This window comes from Solanum tuberosum, unplaced genomic scaffold (genome assembly GCF_000226075.1).
Source record: "Solanum tuberosum cultivar DM 1-3 516 R44 unplaced genomic scaffold, SolTub_3.0 scf00363, whole genome shotgun sequence".
In the NCBI taxonomy this organism is placed as follows: domain Eukaryota; kingdom Viridiplantae; phylum Streptophyta; class Magnoliopsida; order Solanales; family Solanaceae; genus Solanum; species Solanum tuberosum.
In genome coordinates, this window is record NW_006239298.1 from 101293 (window position 1) to 116747 (window position 15455).

The window sequence follows — 15455 nt, forward strand, 5'->3', positions numbered from 1 at the left end:
GCTAATCATATATATCAAAAATTGTAAATGTGTCACCGGCATCTTTCTGTAATCAATTTTCATTCACACCCAACCCCATTTTGTATCTTGCTATTTTACTGTCTTATTTTCTTATAATCCCGCGTCGACTACTTTCTTTTTAGCCTAGGATCTATCAGAAACAACTTACTTCTCTGGATTATACTGGGTATGTCACTGTTGTAGTTAACTGAATTCTAACACAGCTGAAAGTGTCAAACAGAAATCAATGAAGAAGAATAACTAGTAATGCACGCAATGTTGTGTTTCCAAGTCAAGAACAAAATAAACAGGATGATTTGTGATCAGAGGCCTAGGTAAAATATAGAAATTTCAGGAAAACAACAAAAAATCAACTTGAATCAATTCAGCAATGATGCATTTAAGTCACCTGTCATGGACAAAAATTGCTATATCGCAATCTGCTAAAGCATCCTTGCTAGATAGAAGCTTCTTCACTTCATCTTCTGGTATCTCTCGTAGCACAAGAGATTTTTTAGCCCCCTGCCAATGTACAGAATAGCTGTTCTTATGCTAATGACAATTTTAAGAATCTGATTAAATTGCAGAGAACAGAAAATCCAACTACTACCAGACACGGTTATACGTAACCTGAAGAGAGACCATTACATCCAAACAACATTAGGATCATAAAAGAAATTATTTGAGGTATTGCTTGTATACATGGAAATTTTCACCTTATTAATTAAATTTTATGTACCTTTTCAGTAAAATAAACATAGGATCTCAATGTTACCAGTTTCAAAAAAAAAAAAACATAGGATCATAAAGTACATAAAAAGCATTTTCAGTAGCCAGGGTGCTCTTTACTATAAGTTCTTCAATATGGAGGTTAGGTTTATGAAGAGATCGCAAACTGTAAGACAGAATTTGGTGTTTAAATTTTCAAAAAAAACTTGCATAATATACAACATTTTAGGGTACTTATATGTGGGACATCACAAACAAATGCAACTTGAGGTGTTGTTAAAAACACTCCTTGTTTCTGAAGATCTGCACTCTACCTACATTTTGAAAAACCATAGAACAAACCTCCACTACAATAGCATACGCACTTTATAGAGTGTTAAAACTGATGATTGCATGCTCAAGAATATATCCAAAAACTACCTTGTAAATTAAGAACCTAAGGAACGTGTTATTGGTAACAATAAGAACTGTAAACATATGTAGAAGTTCATCTATATTTACAATATTTATCTTAATTGTGTTCAAACTTTCCTCCTTACTAGGGGAGGATTGTTGTAATCATGAATCGGAAAGGAGTATAATTACATCAAATTGGAGGGAGGTCAATGTACTTTTACCTGCAAGATATATTGAATTTTTTTCGTTATCCTACACGTGTGTTTGATTAATTCCTCCAATTTAATGAAATCATATCGTTTATTTGAGAAATTGTGGCCAATCCCCTCTAATCCTCAGAATCAGTAGGCTTTACCAATATCAGTTTCAGCACTCATGACAGCCCCAACACTTGAAAGAAAGACAAGGTCAAACTCCTGGTGAACTCCAATAAAAACATTTTGCCTCCCAACTGCCAAACGAGGTCCATTGGTCCCAAACAAATTTTACTTTTTGGCTTCAATGTCCTTAATCCTTATCCTCTATAACCAGTTTTTGTCTATTTACTTATGCATTTCGACACTACCTCAATCGTCAGAAAGCATATATTTCGTAACGGCTATAACTTATATTCCTCAACAACAAACTGCAAAGTGGATATAATTACATAGAAACATGTTTCCCCACCACCATATATAATTAGTAAAAATTTATGACATCTTAGAACAACTCAGTTTCAGTGATCTTTCACCAGTCAAGGTTATTTTAGCACGCTGTCTTGCAAGACCTTTCCAGATTTACAGTACCTATCACTTATTTTAGTAACAGTGTTGTCTAGAGCCAGCTTGCGCATTTACACGACCTATCATTATCAGAGCTCTAAACACAATGACTTAATGCTCCAAGAAGATCAGTGAAGCAGAGAATTTCTTATGAAAAATCTATTTGAACAACTATCTCTTGGACCAATAGTCAGTTCTAGGCAACTCATTGTCGACGAATTGCAAAAGGTAACTTCTCACCATGTTTCTTTTAACTTCACATTCTTTTGCGTATCCATACTCAGCCATGCACGTGATTAGAACCAATAGAACTATAATCAAAAGATGCAACATTATGGTGTAATACCATGTTCATAGCACATTGTATTTGCACTACCTATCACCTTTTTTTGAAAACAGTGTTGTCCGAGCAATCTTGTGCATTTACATAACCTATCTTTCTCAGAGCTCTAAACACTCAATGACTTAATGCTCCAAGAATATCAGTGAAGCTGAGAATTTCTTATGCCAAATCTATATGAACAACCATCTCTTGGACCAGTCGACAGTTATAAGCAACTCATTGTTGACAAATTGTAAAAGTTAACTTCTTGACATGTTTCAATTAACTTCTCATTCTTTTACTTTTCCATACTTGGTCATGCACATGATTACGACCAATGGCACCATAATCAAAAGACACAGCATTATGGTGTAATATCGTGTTCATAGCACCGGAGTAAGCATAGAGCAGGAATGTTATTCTTGCAATCAGTTTTTCATTTTCAACATTAACCAAGAAGAGAAGTACCACACAGGTATGTACCAGATATCTGAATATACATAATGTAAAATCAAAGGATTGCACCTTTAATGGAATCTACTCCCCCACCCCAAATCCAAGATACCAAAAACTCCCTTTTCAACAATAAAAGTGCATTTGGTATGCCATATGAACCATTTTCCATGACGAGATGTTTGGTTGCCTGATGTAATTTCTGCTCAAGAAAACATATATCAGTTTCCTCTACTACTATCTCAATTCTTGCTCCATGTCATTTGTTTTAACCACCACACAAACACTCAAACCTTCAACACTCAAGAAAACATTTGTTTCCCATTCTTTTAACTAGTGACAATATCTATCTATCTGTAACTTTGTCTTTAAACCAACCAAAATAATATCTTTTTGAGAAAGCTTTTTTGAAAAAAAATTGAGAATGAACAAAAATAATAAGATCTCTTACCCCTAGATCAACAACATTTACCGCATATTGATTGCCAGTAGTTGATTGGTACTCTTCTGGGAACGGCCTGCATCACAAATTACAGGAAACACAAATCAGATAGGTACAACAAAAAATGGACCATCAAAAAAAAATCTTTCTCAATTAAAGTTGAGGAAAGCGAGTTTGATGTGCAACAGCTTCAGAAGAGAAACCTTCCAATAAATGAATTCAGAATGGCTGATTTTCCAGCCTCTTTTGGCCCAAAAACAAAACACTGATAGACATTTCTATCTGATTGTTGCTTCTTGCGATCTAAACGTCTTCTTCGAGTTACACGAATAGCAGACGAAGGATCACCAGCATATCCAATATATATAAGATTCTCCACACTATAAATGGGATCAAGAAGTGTCATCAATGCCCACTGCATCCACGGGATAGAAAGAAACATCAAAACAATAGCATATGGAAACACATAAGCAAAGAAAACAAACAGAATCATATAAGGCAGCTTAAATATTAAAATTCTGATCCCTGGCACAAGATCCAATAACAGTGACATGTTTAGAAATTGGCATGCTCATCAATTTCTACACAGCCAAAATATTGGCTTTTTGAAGTTACACCATTACGAATCCAATCAATCCCAAACCAATTAGGCCAGCTATACATATCTTATACAGTGTTCAATATTTAGAGGATCCCTCATAACTATTTTAGCACTGGTCATGCACCTACCACAACCCTAAACTTTTTTTCAATCTTGGGGCCAACCATGTGTACCTCACATTTGTAATGCACAAAAAATATTGAGCCAACCTAAACAGACCCCTAAAGGAAGAATATGGCAAGTATATCAATCAATAGAAACTACACCCTTCACCGGTGTTTCCACTGCCCATAAGAATACATTTATAGCATGTCATAGTGTATCATTTTAAAACAGACAATATATACAGTGCAAGTTAGCAAAAATGCTCCAGTAATATGCACCTCTGAAAGAAAACCATCAACAGAGAGTCCTCCCAAGGCATCCTTCTCTGCAGCATCCTTATACGGAGCATCACTCCAGGGGCTGATATAAGAAGATGATCAAAAAACAACAATCAGTTCGTATGATATGCGGCTTCAAATTCACCAATTCACCTTTTTTACTCCTAACCCGTGCATTTATGATAATGGGCAACCAACAGAATATCATTGTCATAATTAGCTTTCCTGATTGGTAAAAACAACATGATCATAGTCTATTGAAACTTTATTTTATCCACCATACTGTTTTCTTAATATAAGGTTATTCACCATAATTTTTTTCTATAACCTAAAAAGGCCACTCTGTAATTATTGTTGAATCTTTCCTAGAATTATCAGTTCCATAGATCCATGTTTGATAGTTGAGATAGCTTTTTTTGCCTTCCTGGGAATGGTAACCTCTTTGTAATGCTTGCATTTTCTTGATGCTTTTTTGTTAGTGATATTCTTCTTATTTCATCAAAAAATAACCTAAACAGGAGTAGCTACTCCAAGTGAACCACAACCTATCACTTCTCACTATAACTTCTTAACAGCTCCAGCATCAAGAACGTAGCTCATATGAATTTTAGGCAGGCCTGGAAAGGCATTTTCCCCTCTGTCAACTAGAAACCACAAATACATCACCACTCAATATACAAACCAAAATAAAAGCCTATCATAATATCAAATCATTTTTCCTCATCTTCAGTAGCACAATCAAAAAGGAAATAACCAAGTAGTAAAAGATATTAGGAAAGACAGATTACTTCTCTGGAGCAGTGGAAAACAAGTCATCAAGCTCATTGGATCGAAGAGCACCATCCTGATTAAGATCAAAAAAAAGTTGTTAAAGTTGTAGATGACAAATAACATCATCAGAGTGATATTTCATATAACAGTTTAACCTCTAAGAAACCAGAATCAATATAAAAACAAATAACTGGCAAAGAGTTGAGTAAGTAGCAAGAATCTTTTCTATAAAAAATTTTAAAGAACTGTTGCTCGGACTATTTTAAAAATGGCAATAGGTGCATGTCGGATCCTCCAAAAGTAGTGCATTTTCGGAGGATCTGACACGTGCGCAACAATTTTGGAGAGTCCGGGCAACATAGAAAAAAATAAAACAATTATGGCATGGGCAACCTATAAGAACAGATGAAGGAAACAACAAAACCTGTAAAATTCATTAGCCATTGCACCTTTAATGGAATCTACTCCCCCACCCCAAATCCAAGATACCAAAAACTCCCTTTTCAACAATAAAAGTGCATTTGGTATGCCATATGAACCATTTTCCATGACGAGATGTTTGGTTGCCTGATGTAATTTCTGCTCAAGAAAACATATATCAGTTTCCTCTACTACTATCTCAATTCTTGCTCCATGTCATTTGTTTTAACCACCACACAAATACTCAAACCTTCAACACTCAAAATTATCGTTGTAAGTTGTAACACATCTTACATTCCCATTCCTCAACCTATTTCCAAGTTACCTAATTTGATGTCCAACCAAGGCCGTGAAAGATTGTGAAATTAGCATCCAATATTTTGCGCGAAAAAACTCCATTGGAAACAACTCAATTATACTAAACAGACCCTATATGAAAGAAACTTCAAACCTACATAGGACAAGCAGTCTCAACAAGACTCATAGATGAGATTGTTTATCAAAACTTCAAGAACTTAGGAGAGAAAATGTACATACACCATCAATGTCAAATGTGAAGAAGATTCTTCTGAGGAAATCCAATGCATCATTGGTCAGCTCCACACTCTACAGGAGGGCAAGGATACTTCAGTATTTCAAAGTGAACGCTCACAGTTATTACGTAGAAAGACGAATCATTGAAATCTTAAGCTGGCAAAACATCACAGCAATTAGAAATGAACAAACAGATCAACAGATAGTGAGTGTGTGTGTGTGTGTGTGTGTGCATGTCAACAGAGGTATAAGTTATAAAGAACCTTTCAAACGAATTTGATTACGGAATACATATTTGAAAGGTAAAATTAGTTAATGGTTGAAAGGCTCAAAAGCCGAATCCGAATCTAGCGGTGACCATTGAACAAGTTCCTTCGGCTTGAGATGGTTTAAATGCACAGAATGTATTTTCACCATCACCTTCTTCAAATACAGTAATTTCTACGGTAGCACCATGAATGGTGCGTAGCAAAAGCAGCGCCTAATATGCCGAACTCCCATATGAAAGGGGTTCAATCAAAGGTCTTATTCATTTTTTATTTGAGGTAAACTTGAAATTGTTCAAATTGTGTAACCATCAATTGCTGACACTGGTAGGAAAACCCAAAGTTATTTGATATAATTCAATTTGTGAAGAACATAAGTAGAAAGTTCATATTCTTTGGTCATTGATAAACAATTTGTTGGGCAATACTCAACGCAATTATTAAAAAGAAAACAAAAGATTCAAACTTGAATATATCTCCTTTATTGTTTCAATGATATTCCCTCCATCCATCTTTATTTGTACAGTATTGACTTCACACATCCCTTTAAGAGGCATAAATAGAATGACAATTAACTATATCACCCTATGAATATAATATATCCAATGTTTTGGAAATACATTGGGGAAATGACTATAGTTAATAATAAAGGTAAATTAGGAACTAACTGATAAATTATTTCTTGGTTTTCAAAACTTGACAAGTAAAAGTGGACATCTCTTTTAGTATAGGAGACAAGTAAAAGTGAACGGAGGGAGTATTATTGTTTAAAAGGTGTTACTTGAGCAGAGGGTCATCCCGAAACAATTTCTCTATCTCTACGAGGTAGGGGTAAGGTCTGTGTACACTCTATGTTGTTGTATTGTTTCAAAGATAAAAATATGATAAATTTATTGAGAGTTCTTTGATTATTTCCCCCATGAGCCAGGGAGTTAATAGATCTTCCGTTCCTGGGGAAGAGGCAATGCCAATTAGATGCTAAATAGAGAAACATACATGCCATACAAACTAGCAAACCTGAAAAAAAGGTGAAGGCAAAATCTGAAGCTGGAGATCTACCACCCACGCAAAAAAAAGTACAAGGCCAAGAGCATAATGGTAGCAATAACTGTGAAGGATAGTGCAGAAGTTTTTGACTCCCGTTGGCCGGTAAGAATGAAAGGAGACAAAGGAAGATGGAGAGGGAAAAAATGGAATCTCGAGTAAGAAAAAGCATAGGAAGTTCTAACTTCAGGTCCAGTTCAGGGCCAAACTTGCCTGGTCGGGATGTCTCTTGATGGGGGGAGGCAGCTGATCCTCACTCAGCCTGATCTCGTTATTGTAGCCAAATTTTCGCAGGACAGTCCAGGTTGTCTCCAGACGCCCTTTTTCAATAAACAGTGCATGAAGAAAGAGGAAACCTGTCAATGTAAGACCCTGTTCATTGACACCTTCCTGTAATTTTTCTTGCACGACTCTCTTAACACCAACTATTTCAGAAGGCTGTAGTGGAGCATTGAAGCATTTGACCTACACGATCATTGAATGATAACAAAAATGCACAAATTTAAAAGTTAGTCCTCAGATAGCACAAGTCAGTGGCTAGTCTACTGACTAGAATAAGTTACACCAAATCTATGAAGTATATGACCTGAAAATCATTCAACTCTGCATCACTTAGGGCACCATCTCTATCAAGATCACAAAGAATAAATATTCGCTTCAAAGCCCTAACACAACGAGGCTTTAAAGTTTGAGCCTCCTGATCGAATAGTGGAGCAGTTGGATGAAGCACGGCTTTTTGTGCATAGTAGAAAACCTCAGGAATCTGCACGCATTCCATTTATGAGCAAAAGGAGAGAAATAATTCATCTAGGCAACTTACAAATAACACTTCTTTACTCAAAAGGAGGAAGAAGGGACACCATCAAAATTCAGACCAGGAGAAAGACCAAATTGTCTGACAATGAAAACTTAGCTTGACAAAGTGATGATGCCAAGACAGTAAATTGACTTACTTGTATATGTCTAAATGCTGAACATTCAATACATGTTTCGATCTCTCGAAATTGTTGCATGATTGGTGACATCACCTGCTCCAAACTGACAGGGTACTGTTCATCCCTCTTATCTAGCATGCAACCCACGACAACAACAGGAACCCTAACCTGCACAATTATGTAGTCCACAACACATTAGTAAATGCAAAAACAAGTTTGTCGGAGAAAAAATTAATGAGTTAACTACCACAGTTCTAGAGCAGTCCTCCCAAGGATATGTTGTGCAACATTCCTGACAATTTACAAGATGAGTTTACTGAATACACATATTCTTGGTACAAACCTCCAATCTGCGGAGTTCAGGAAGCCAGAAAGTACTCAGCCGATCAAGAGTAGCAGGCTTATCACAAGCGTAAGTTAATACAACTGCATCAGCTTTCTTCAGCTCTTCCACAAGTTTACCTCTATTTTCAGGACTGTGTTAACATAGATAGACATCAGAACTGAACCAAAAGATTTCATATGTTATTTCACATATTATAACTAGCTACTGTTAGAGGAGTGAAAAATATCCCAGATAAGCCACAAGACGTACCCAGACATGCATATACATTAATCTCGCACATACAAAAGACATTTCAGCTCTATGCACAAACTTTCTGCAAGTAAAGATTTATAGGCAGGTCTGATATAAGACAACTGGATCAAAACAAAGGGCCAGGTATATAAAACCACGAAAAGGAAAAAAACCATCTTCGATCTTTCTGGAACATGGTGAGGGGAGATACTTGGCCAAAAAATGAAATAGACACAAGGTATATGCAACTTAACAAGTATCATAGACACCATCACTAGCCAAGAAACTTAATAAGTATCATAGACATAATCAGTAGCCAAGAAATTTAATCAGTAGCCAAGAAACCAACAATAAGAAGGTAGAGAAAGGAATATGATAAGCACCTAGAAGACGTATCAATAATAGTTACAGGTACTTTATCAGGATAGATATCATCAGGGAGCCTTGTAGGCGGCAACACCGGAGGGACATTGGGCGGATAAGTATCAGTGGCGGCTGTCAAGATCAAGCTAGACTTTCCAGTTTTAGCATCACCTGCAACCACTATCCTAACACTTGGGGCATCACCCTTTCCAGCAGCTGAACCACCTCCTGCCATTCACTCACTACTCTTTCTCTCCTTCTGTACAGACACAAACAAAAACAATCAATACCACCCTTTTGGAGGGTCTTCACTAAAACAATAGTCATGTCAAGATTTGAAAGATGAAACCCTAAAACCAAAACAAAAGAAAATCAGTCACATGTAGTTACATAAAAAGTACTTAGAGACCAAAAATCCCAACTGGGTATTCACCAAGAACACGTAACACGAAACAAAATAAAGAAATCAAGATTGTTCTATCTTCACCTACAAGTATTTAGGAATCAATATCCCAAACGAGTCTTCCCACTAAGCTATCAAGAAATCAAACAAGAAACGGGTATCGATTTCAAATGCTAAATCTCTAAACCCCAAACAAAGAATATAAGTATTTTGGGTACCAAGAAATATACCTTTAGTGTGAGATTTGGAAATTCTTGAAGGGCCGAGGGGATGTTAAAATAGGCTGCTGGAAGAGGAAGCTTGGAGAAAAAGATTTTTGAGAAGAATTTGAAGGCGTATAGGGATATTTTTTCTAGGCTTAAAAGGGTTTTTGGGTGTGGATGAAGGGTTTGAGAAATGTTACTATACATTTTAATTTTAATTCTTTTTACTAAAAATGTTCCAACAGGGCGGCCACGCTAAAAGGTTTGAATACCTGTTTGGGTGTCCCTTGGGACATATCTGTCCTAATTACTTGTTCGCTTTTAAATTGACATATTTATTAAGATAATAATTATTGACATAGTGAATTTATCAATTTACTCTTATTAATTATGAAGTTGATAAATTAAAAACTTAAGATTTTCAAAATGTTCTACATTTTTAAAGTAATTAATTAAGGATATAATAGATAAAAAAAAAATTGTCATTTCTTGATTTGTCAAAATAAATAAATAATTAGAAACAATTAAAAAAGAAAAAGTTGACAAGTAATTAAGAATAGAGGGAATAGTACTTATATATCGTACCATAACACAACAATATTGCGTAATGACTTAAAAATGTGATGTTTTTTTTTACTACTACTATTTGGCAAGTTAGGACCAAGTTTGGCTATGAATTTTTAACTTTATTTTAAACTAGTGAAATTATTCGCGCTTCGCGCGGCTATTTGATTTATTTATAAGATAATAATATGAAATATGTAATATTTAGGTTAGTATCGAATATATAGATAATATTAATATTTCTCTTCATCTGCGATATCATAGGTTTTTTCATTTTTTTTAAACATATAAAATATAATTTTTTTTGTATATGTATATAGTAGAACAAAATATTCACTGTGGTGAAGTAAATGGAATAAAGAGATAATATGTTGAAATAACAATATATTGTATTACGTTGAAAATATTTTATATGTTTAAATTTTCTCTATCTTTTGTAGGAGTACTAATTTTCTATTCAAACTCTGATATCATATTACTAATTATGCATTGATTTTATTTGTAAAATAAATAAATAAAAATAAGGGGTGAAAATACAAAAAATGAACAGAGAAAATATAAAAATTGGTGACTACATAAAAATTATAAATACATTTCAAAGTAAAAAGAACGGTGACGAAAACAGATTGTTACATACGCAAAAAATGGCATCATGAAAATAATATTTTATTTTTCAATTACTTTTTATAATTATAATAAAAATGAAACTCCTAATCATCATAATTTATTTATTTTGTTGTTAAAACGAGATAATTATATTATTTTTGCTTCATAACAAAGAAAAAGTAGAATAATAAAGGATCAAATGATTAACATTGACAATATAATACATTTAGCTAAATTATTTATACAAATCAAAATTTAGAAAATTCTAGCAAAAGTAACTAAGTTGCTAATACAATTCAAAGTGAAAAAATAATCTCTAATTATGCTTCATTTTTTTTCCTTCTATCATCTTCTTTTGCAAGTAAATCCGTCATCATGTTTTGATCCATATGTCAAACTCTTCATTATATGCAACCAACTGAATAAAAAAATATATCATATACCAATTAAAAATAATTATGTCAAAAGAAAGAACAAAATTTAAACTATATGTAATATATTTGTATATTATCTTTTCAATAGTACTAACAATACTAAATAATTATTATTTCTTGAAATCTAACAAATATTATAATCAAACTATATTATATCCAAAAAACTAACTATTAGAAAAAGCAATTGCATACAGACAAAACATTGTTAAGAATTACAGAGAATTTTTTAATCATACTTGCTTGATGAATGATAATACAAACATGGGAAAAGGGTCAAAAATACCCTTGAACTATTCAAAAAGGTTTAAATATACCCCTCATCCACCTTTTGGGCTGAAAATACCCCCTCAGTCCACCTATTTGGTTCACTTTTACCCTTTAACACTAACAGACTTTTCTTAAATTAATTTTATTATTATTATTATTACATGGCAGAATTTTACTTGTTGAAATTAAAACCCCACCCGCATGTATAGACTTCTAGATATTACAGATAATTTGGATAGAAATCTGGGTCATGTGACGGGTTAAATAAAGGGGTGAAGGTGGGTCATCGGGCAGCTTCAACTCTAATTTGATTGTTCATCCTCCCGATGAAATCATCAGCTCTCTTGTTCAATTCATTGAGCTCTGCTTCTACACCACCAAATTTGAACTCTTTAAATTTCTCTAATTATTCATTCTCTATAAATTTGTTGTTGCAGTAGTTTCCCCTAATTCCATCCGTCCATCACATTCTCAAGTATTACACTTTTCTTTTTCTCATCCTCATATTTATCATCACATCCACAAAATTCCTTTTCTTTTTTTTTACTCCAGCTCATATATTACATTTACACAATAAAAAAATAAAAAAAATTGATCTGAAAATCTTTAAATTCTCCAACAAGAAAAAAAAATCATCATTTTCTTGCTTTGATGCATAGTTCTGTTTCAATACAGTAGAGGATAAAGAAGAAGAAGAATAGGATCTTATTTGAAGATTTTGGGCCTTGGACTCTCCAACCAAAAATATGTTTATGAAGTTTTTAACTAAGAAAATGCACTTAGAACTGAAAAATAGAGCATCCAATTTGATTTAGGAAAAGAGTCGAACTGAGAGATTTCTAGAAAGCCGGAGAAAGGGATACCGATCGGGTTTGGGGTGGGGATACCATGGGCAATTGGGTTAGTAGCGGGTTAAATGAAGAGGTAAAGATGGATTTTTAATTTCAGCAAATAGAAATCTGCCATGTAATAATAATAATAATAAAATTAATTTAAGAAAAGTCTGTTAGTGTTAAAGGGTAAAAGTGAACCAAATAGGTAGACTGAGGGGTATTTTCAGCCCAAAAGGTGGATGAGGGGTATATTTAAACCTTTTTTAATAGTTCAAGAGTATTTTTGGCCCTTTTCCGTACAAACATTAAAAAATATTAAGAAAGCATGTCTAAGTACATAAAAATAAAAAGAAAGACTTGAGAATGACTTCATGAAAATAAATATGAATATATTGACAAAATAGAGGAAATGAAAAAATAAGGACTTGAGAATGATATATTTATTAACTTCATGTACTTTTTTTTGTTACATGTTAGTTTCATTCACAAACAAAATACGAATTTATATAGACAAAAATAGAGGAAATAAAAAATAAAAATTTGCAATGAAATATTTTTTACCTTGATGTACTTCTTTTTTGTTACAAACCAAACCAATATGATGAAAAGAGAAAGGATAATTGTGAATGTGAATCTTCATGAAACTAATATGAATTTATAGGCAAAATAAAAAAACACCATAAGACATCATAAACTTACAAATTTAAGTTTGGAGGTTATGGACATAAAAATTATGAGAATTATGAATATTATTAAAAGTAAAAATTAAGGAGGGGCAAAGTCATGGGTAATAACTCCTTGTGAATAAATTAAAAAATAAAAATAAAAATACTTAAAATGTAAAAAAAAATTATTATCATTTCATGATTTGAAGTGAGATGAGAAAATAGAAAAACAAAATGTGGAGAGTTTTTTGTTGTAAATGTTCCTACATTAATAAACTATTTATTTGTATAAATTAAGTAATAGAATTTACAATACAATAATTAATTTGAATTAAAAAAAAGTAAAAAAAAGATAAATTATGTTTCTCCTTTTATTATAAGTGAGACAAATAAATAAAAAAAGAATATGAAGAGTTTTTGTTATAAATGTTCCTCCATCAATAAAATATTTATTTATAATAAATTTAAGTAATTTATTTTTATAATATAATAATTTTTTATTTTTTTTTAAAAGCCAAAAAAAAGAAGAAAAAAGCTAAATGTAAATGGAGCTCATAGAGAGGTGTCACATCACCCTATCTATGGTCCTCCTTTATATATATACTAGTGAAATAGGCCACGCTTTGCGCGGTCATAAAATATCATTAGATACATAATTTATTTTTTAATACCTAAAAATCATGATTCTATGTCTGTATTTAAGCATATTTAATGTTTTAAATACTAATAAGAACTATATTTATAAAAAAGCTTATAAAAGACCCTACGAAGAAATTATTAAAACTTTTAGATATTATTTCCAATGATTTGAACTTTCACACTTCCATGACAATTTTCTTTCATCACATATAACAAAATTTATCTTATTCTCTTCAATATAGTGGAGGAATATTGTCTAGCATTTCTAAAAAAATTGGGGATCACATTCCCTTGATTTAAAAAATATAACAAAATTTCCATTTAAAAGTTTAAACCTTTGAATTCTCACCAAAATGCATTATGCATGTTTATTTGTAGAGTTGTAACTACTAATGGAAAAAAACATATTTAATCAACAAACGTTACTTCCATAGCTCCATGCTACTTCTCAATAAACATTCACTACCCTAATAATATATGTAATATCAACAACAACATGAAACATTGATAATCGTCACAAGTAAGTTAACATTTAATTTGACGTGTGTGATAAAAAAATAAATTAAAATGTAAATTTTGATCCTAAGGACAAAAATAGACAACGTAACTAACAAAACATTACCTTCCTAGCTCCATTATATTACTTTTCAATAAAAAATTGCTTTTTACATAGCAAAACAACACAAAGCATTGATAATCGTCATAAGTAAACTAATAACTATATAAGTAACTGCTCAAATCCAGAATAAGATTATAGTCCTAATAATACAAAGAAAAGATAAGTAAAAATCAGAAGGAGATGAAGCAAACATATAAGGACAAAATTCTATGTATCTGAGCAAGAAATATAAGTAAAAATTAGAAGGAGATGAAGAAAACATAGAAGGAAAAATTCTATGTTTCTGAGCAAGAAATAATGCAAAGGGTAAAAAATGGTTTCTAGACTTTATTAGTTTTAATTCAGGGTAGGTGTGAATGTTTAATTATTGTATTGGTGAAATTACAAATTACAATTGCAAACTAAAATGAAGAAAATAAAATCTCTTCAGGTTGAGTCGTGAATATCTTGCTTCCTTTATGGTGATTCAAGTCTATTGCAATAAAAAAAGTTCAGGGGTCCAACATAATCTTCTTGGCTTGTCTCCTCCAAGATACAACAACTTATTCACAATGTATAAGTCAACAAATTTTGGACAAGAGTTGATCGAGTCCAAAACTCTACAAAAGAACATATTTCTTTCAAATTTTGGACAAGAGTTGAGTCCAAAACTTTACAAAAATAACACATTTCTTTAACTACTAATAAGAACTCTCTTTTTGACCAATTTTTATGCACTTTATATTTTCTTGTACACAAAATAAAGTAAGACTATCACTATTTATAGGTGAAAAAGTCTACCTTACAATATATAAAAATAATATGAAAAAGTTAATATGGTAAATGAATAGTCTAAATGTTACATAAGATGGATGGATAAAGAAAGGCATATAATGCCATTAAGGTGCAAAAACAATTGCTGCACAATTATGACTCTCTAAATGAGAGTTAACGTGCCAAAGCAATTGTTGCACAATTATGAGAGAAATGTAACCTAAGACACTAAGGGTGTGTTTGGTATGAAGGAAAATGTTTTCCATGGAAAATGTTTTCCTGGAAAACAAGTTGATTTTTGACTTATTTTCTCATGTTTGGTTGGTGAGTAGAAAATATTTTCCGAAAAAGATTTTTAGTGTTTGATTTATGAATGAAAAAATATTTTTGAGAAATATCTTTTATTTTTACTAGAGTAGAAAATAATTTTTGAAATTGAAAATATTTTTTAAAAACAAACTTAAATTTTTTT

General features: G+C 32.4%; 1 protein-coding gene across 1 annotated transcript in view; it reads right to left on the reverse strand.

Moving 5' to 3' along the window:
- The window catches only part of LOC102579495 (mitochondrial Rho GTPase 1-like), a 12050-nt gene extending 2253 nt beyond the window's left edge, over nucleotides 1–9797 (reverse strand). The window contains exons 1-12 of the mRNA XM_006361787.2: nucleotides 9631–9797; nucleotides 9018–9256; nucleotides 8401–8533; nucleotides 8076–8225; nucleotides 7709–7885; nucleotides 7336–7587; nucleotides 5816–5884; nucleotides 4876–4931; nucleotides 4088–4169; nucleotides 3307–3518; nucleotides 3113–3179; nucleotides 410–522 (exon numbers count right to left, since the gene is read on the reverse strand). Of these exons, the coding sequence (XP_006361849.1) occupies nucleotides 410–522; nucleotides 3113–3179; nucleotides 3307–3518; nucleotides 4088–4169; nucleotides 4876–4931; nucleotides 5816–5884; nucleotides 7336–7587; nucleotides 7709–7885; nucleotides 8076–8225; nucleotides 8401–8533; nucleotides 9018–9232 (1526 nt within the window). The 5' untranslated portion in view covers nucleotides 9233–9256; nucleotides 9631–9797. The remainder of the gene's footprint in view (nucleotides 1–409; nucleotides 523–3112; nucleotides 3180–3306; nucleotides 3519–4087; nucleotides 4170–4875; nucleotides 4932–5815; nucleotides 5885–7335; nucleotides 7588–7708; nucleotides 7886–8075; nucleotides 8226–8400; nucleotides 8534–9017; nucleotides 9257–9630) is intronic.
- Between the last annotated feature and the right edge of the window lie 5658 nt (nucleotides 9798–15455).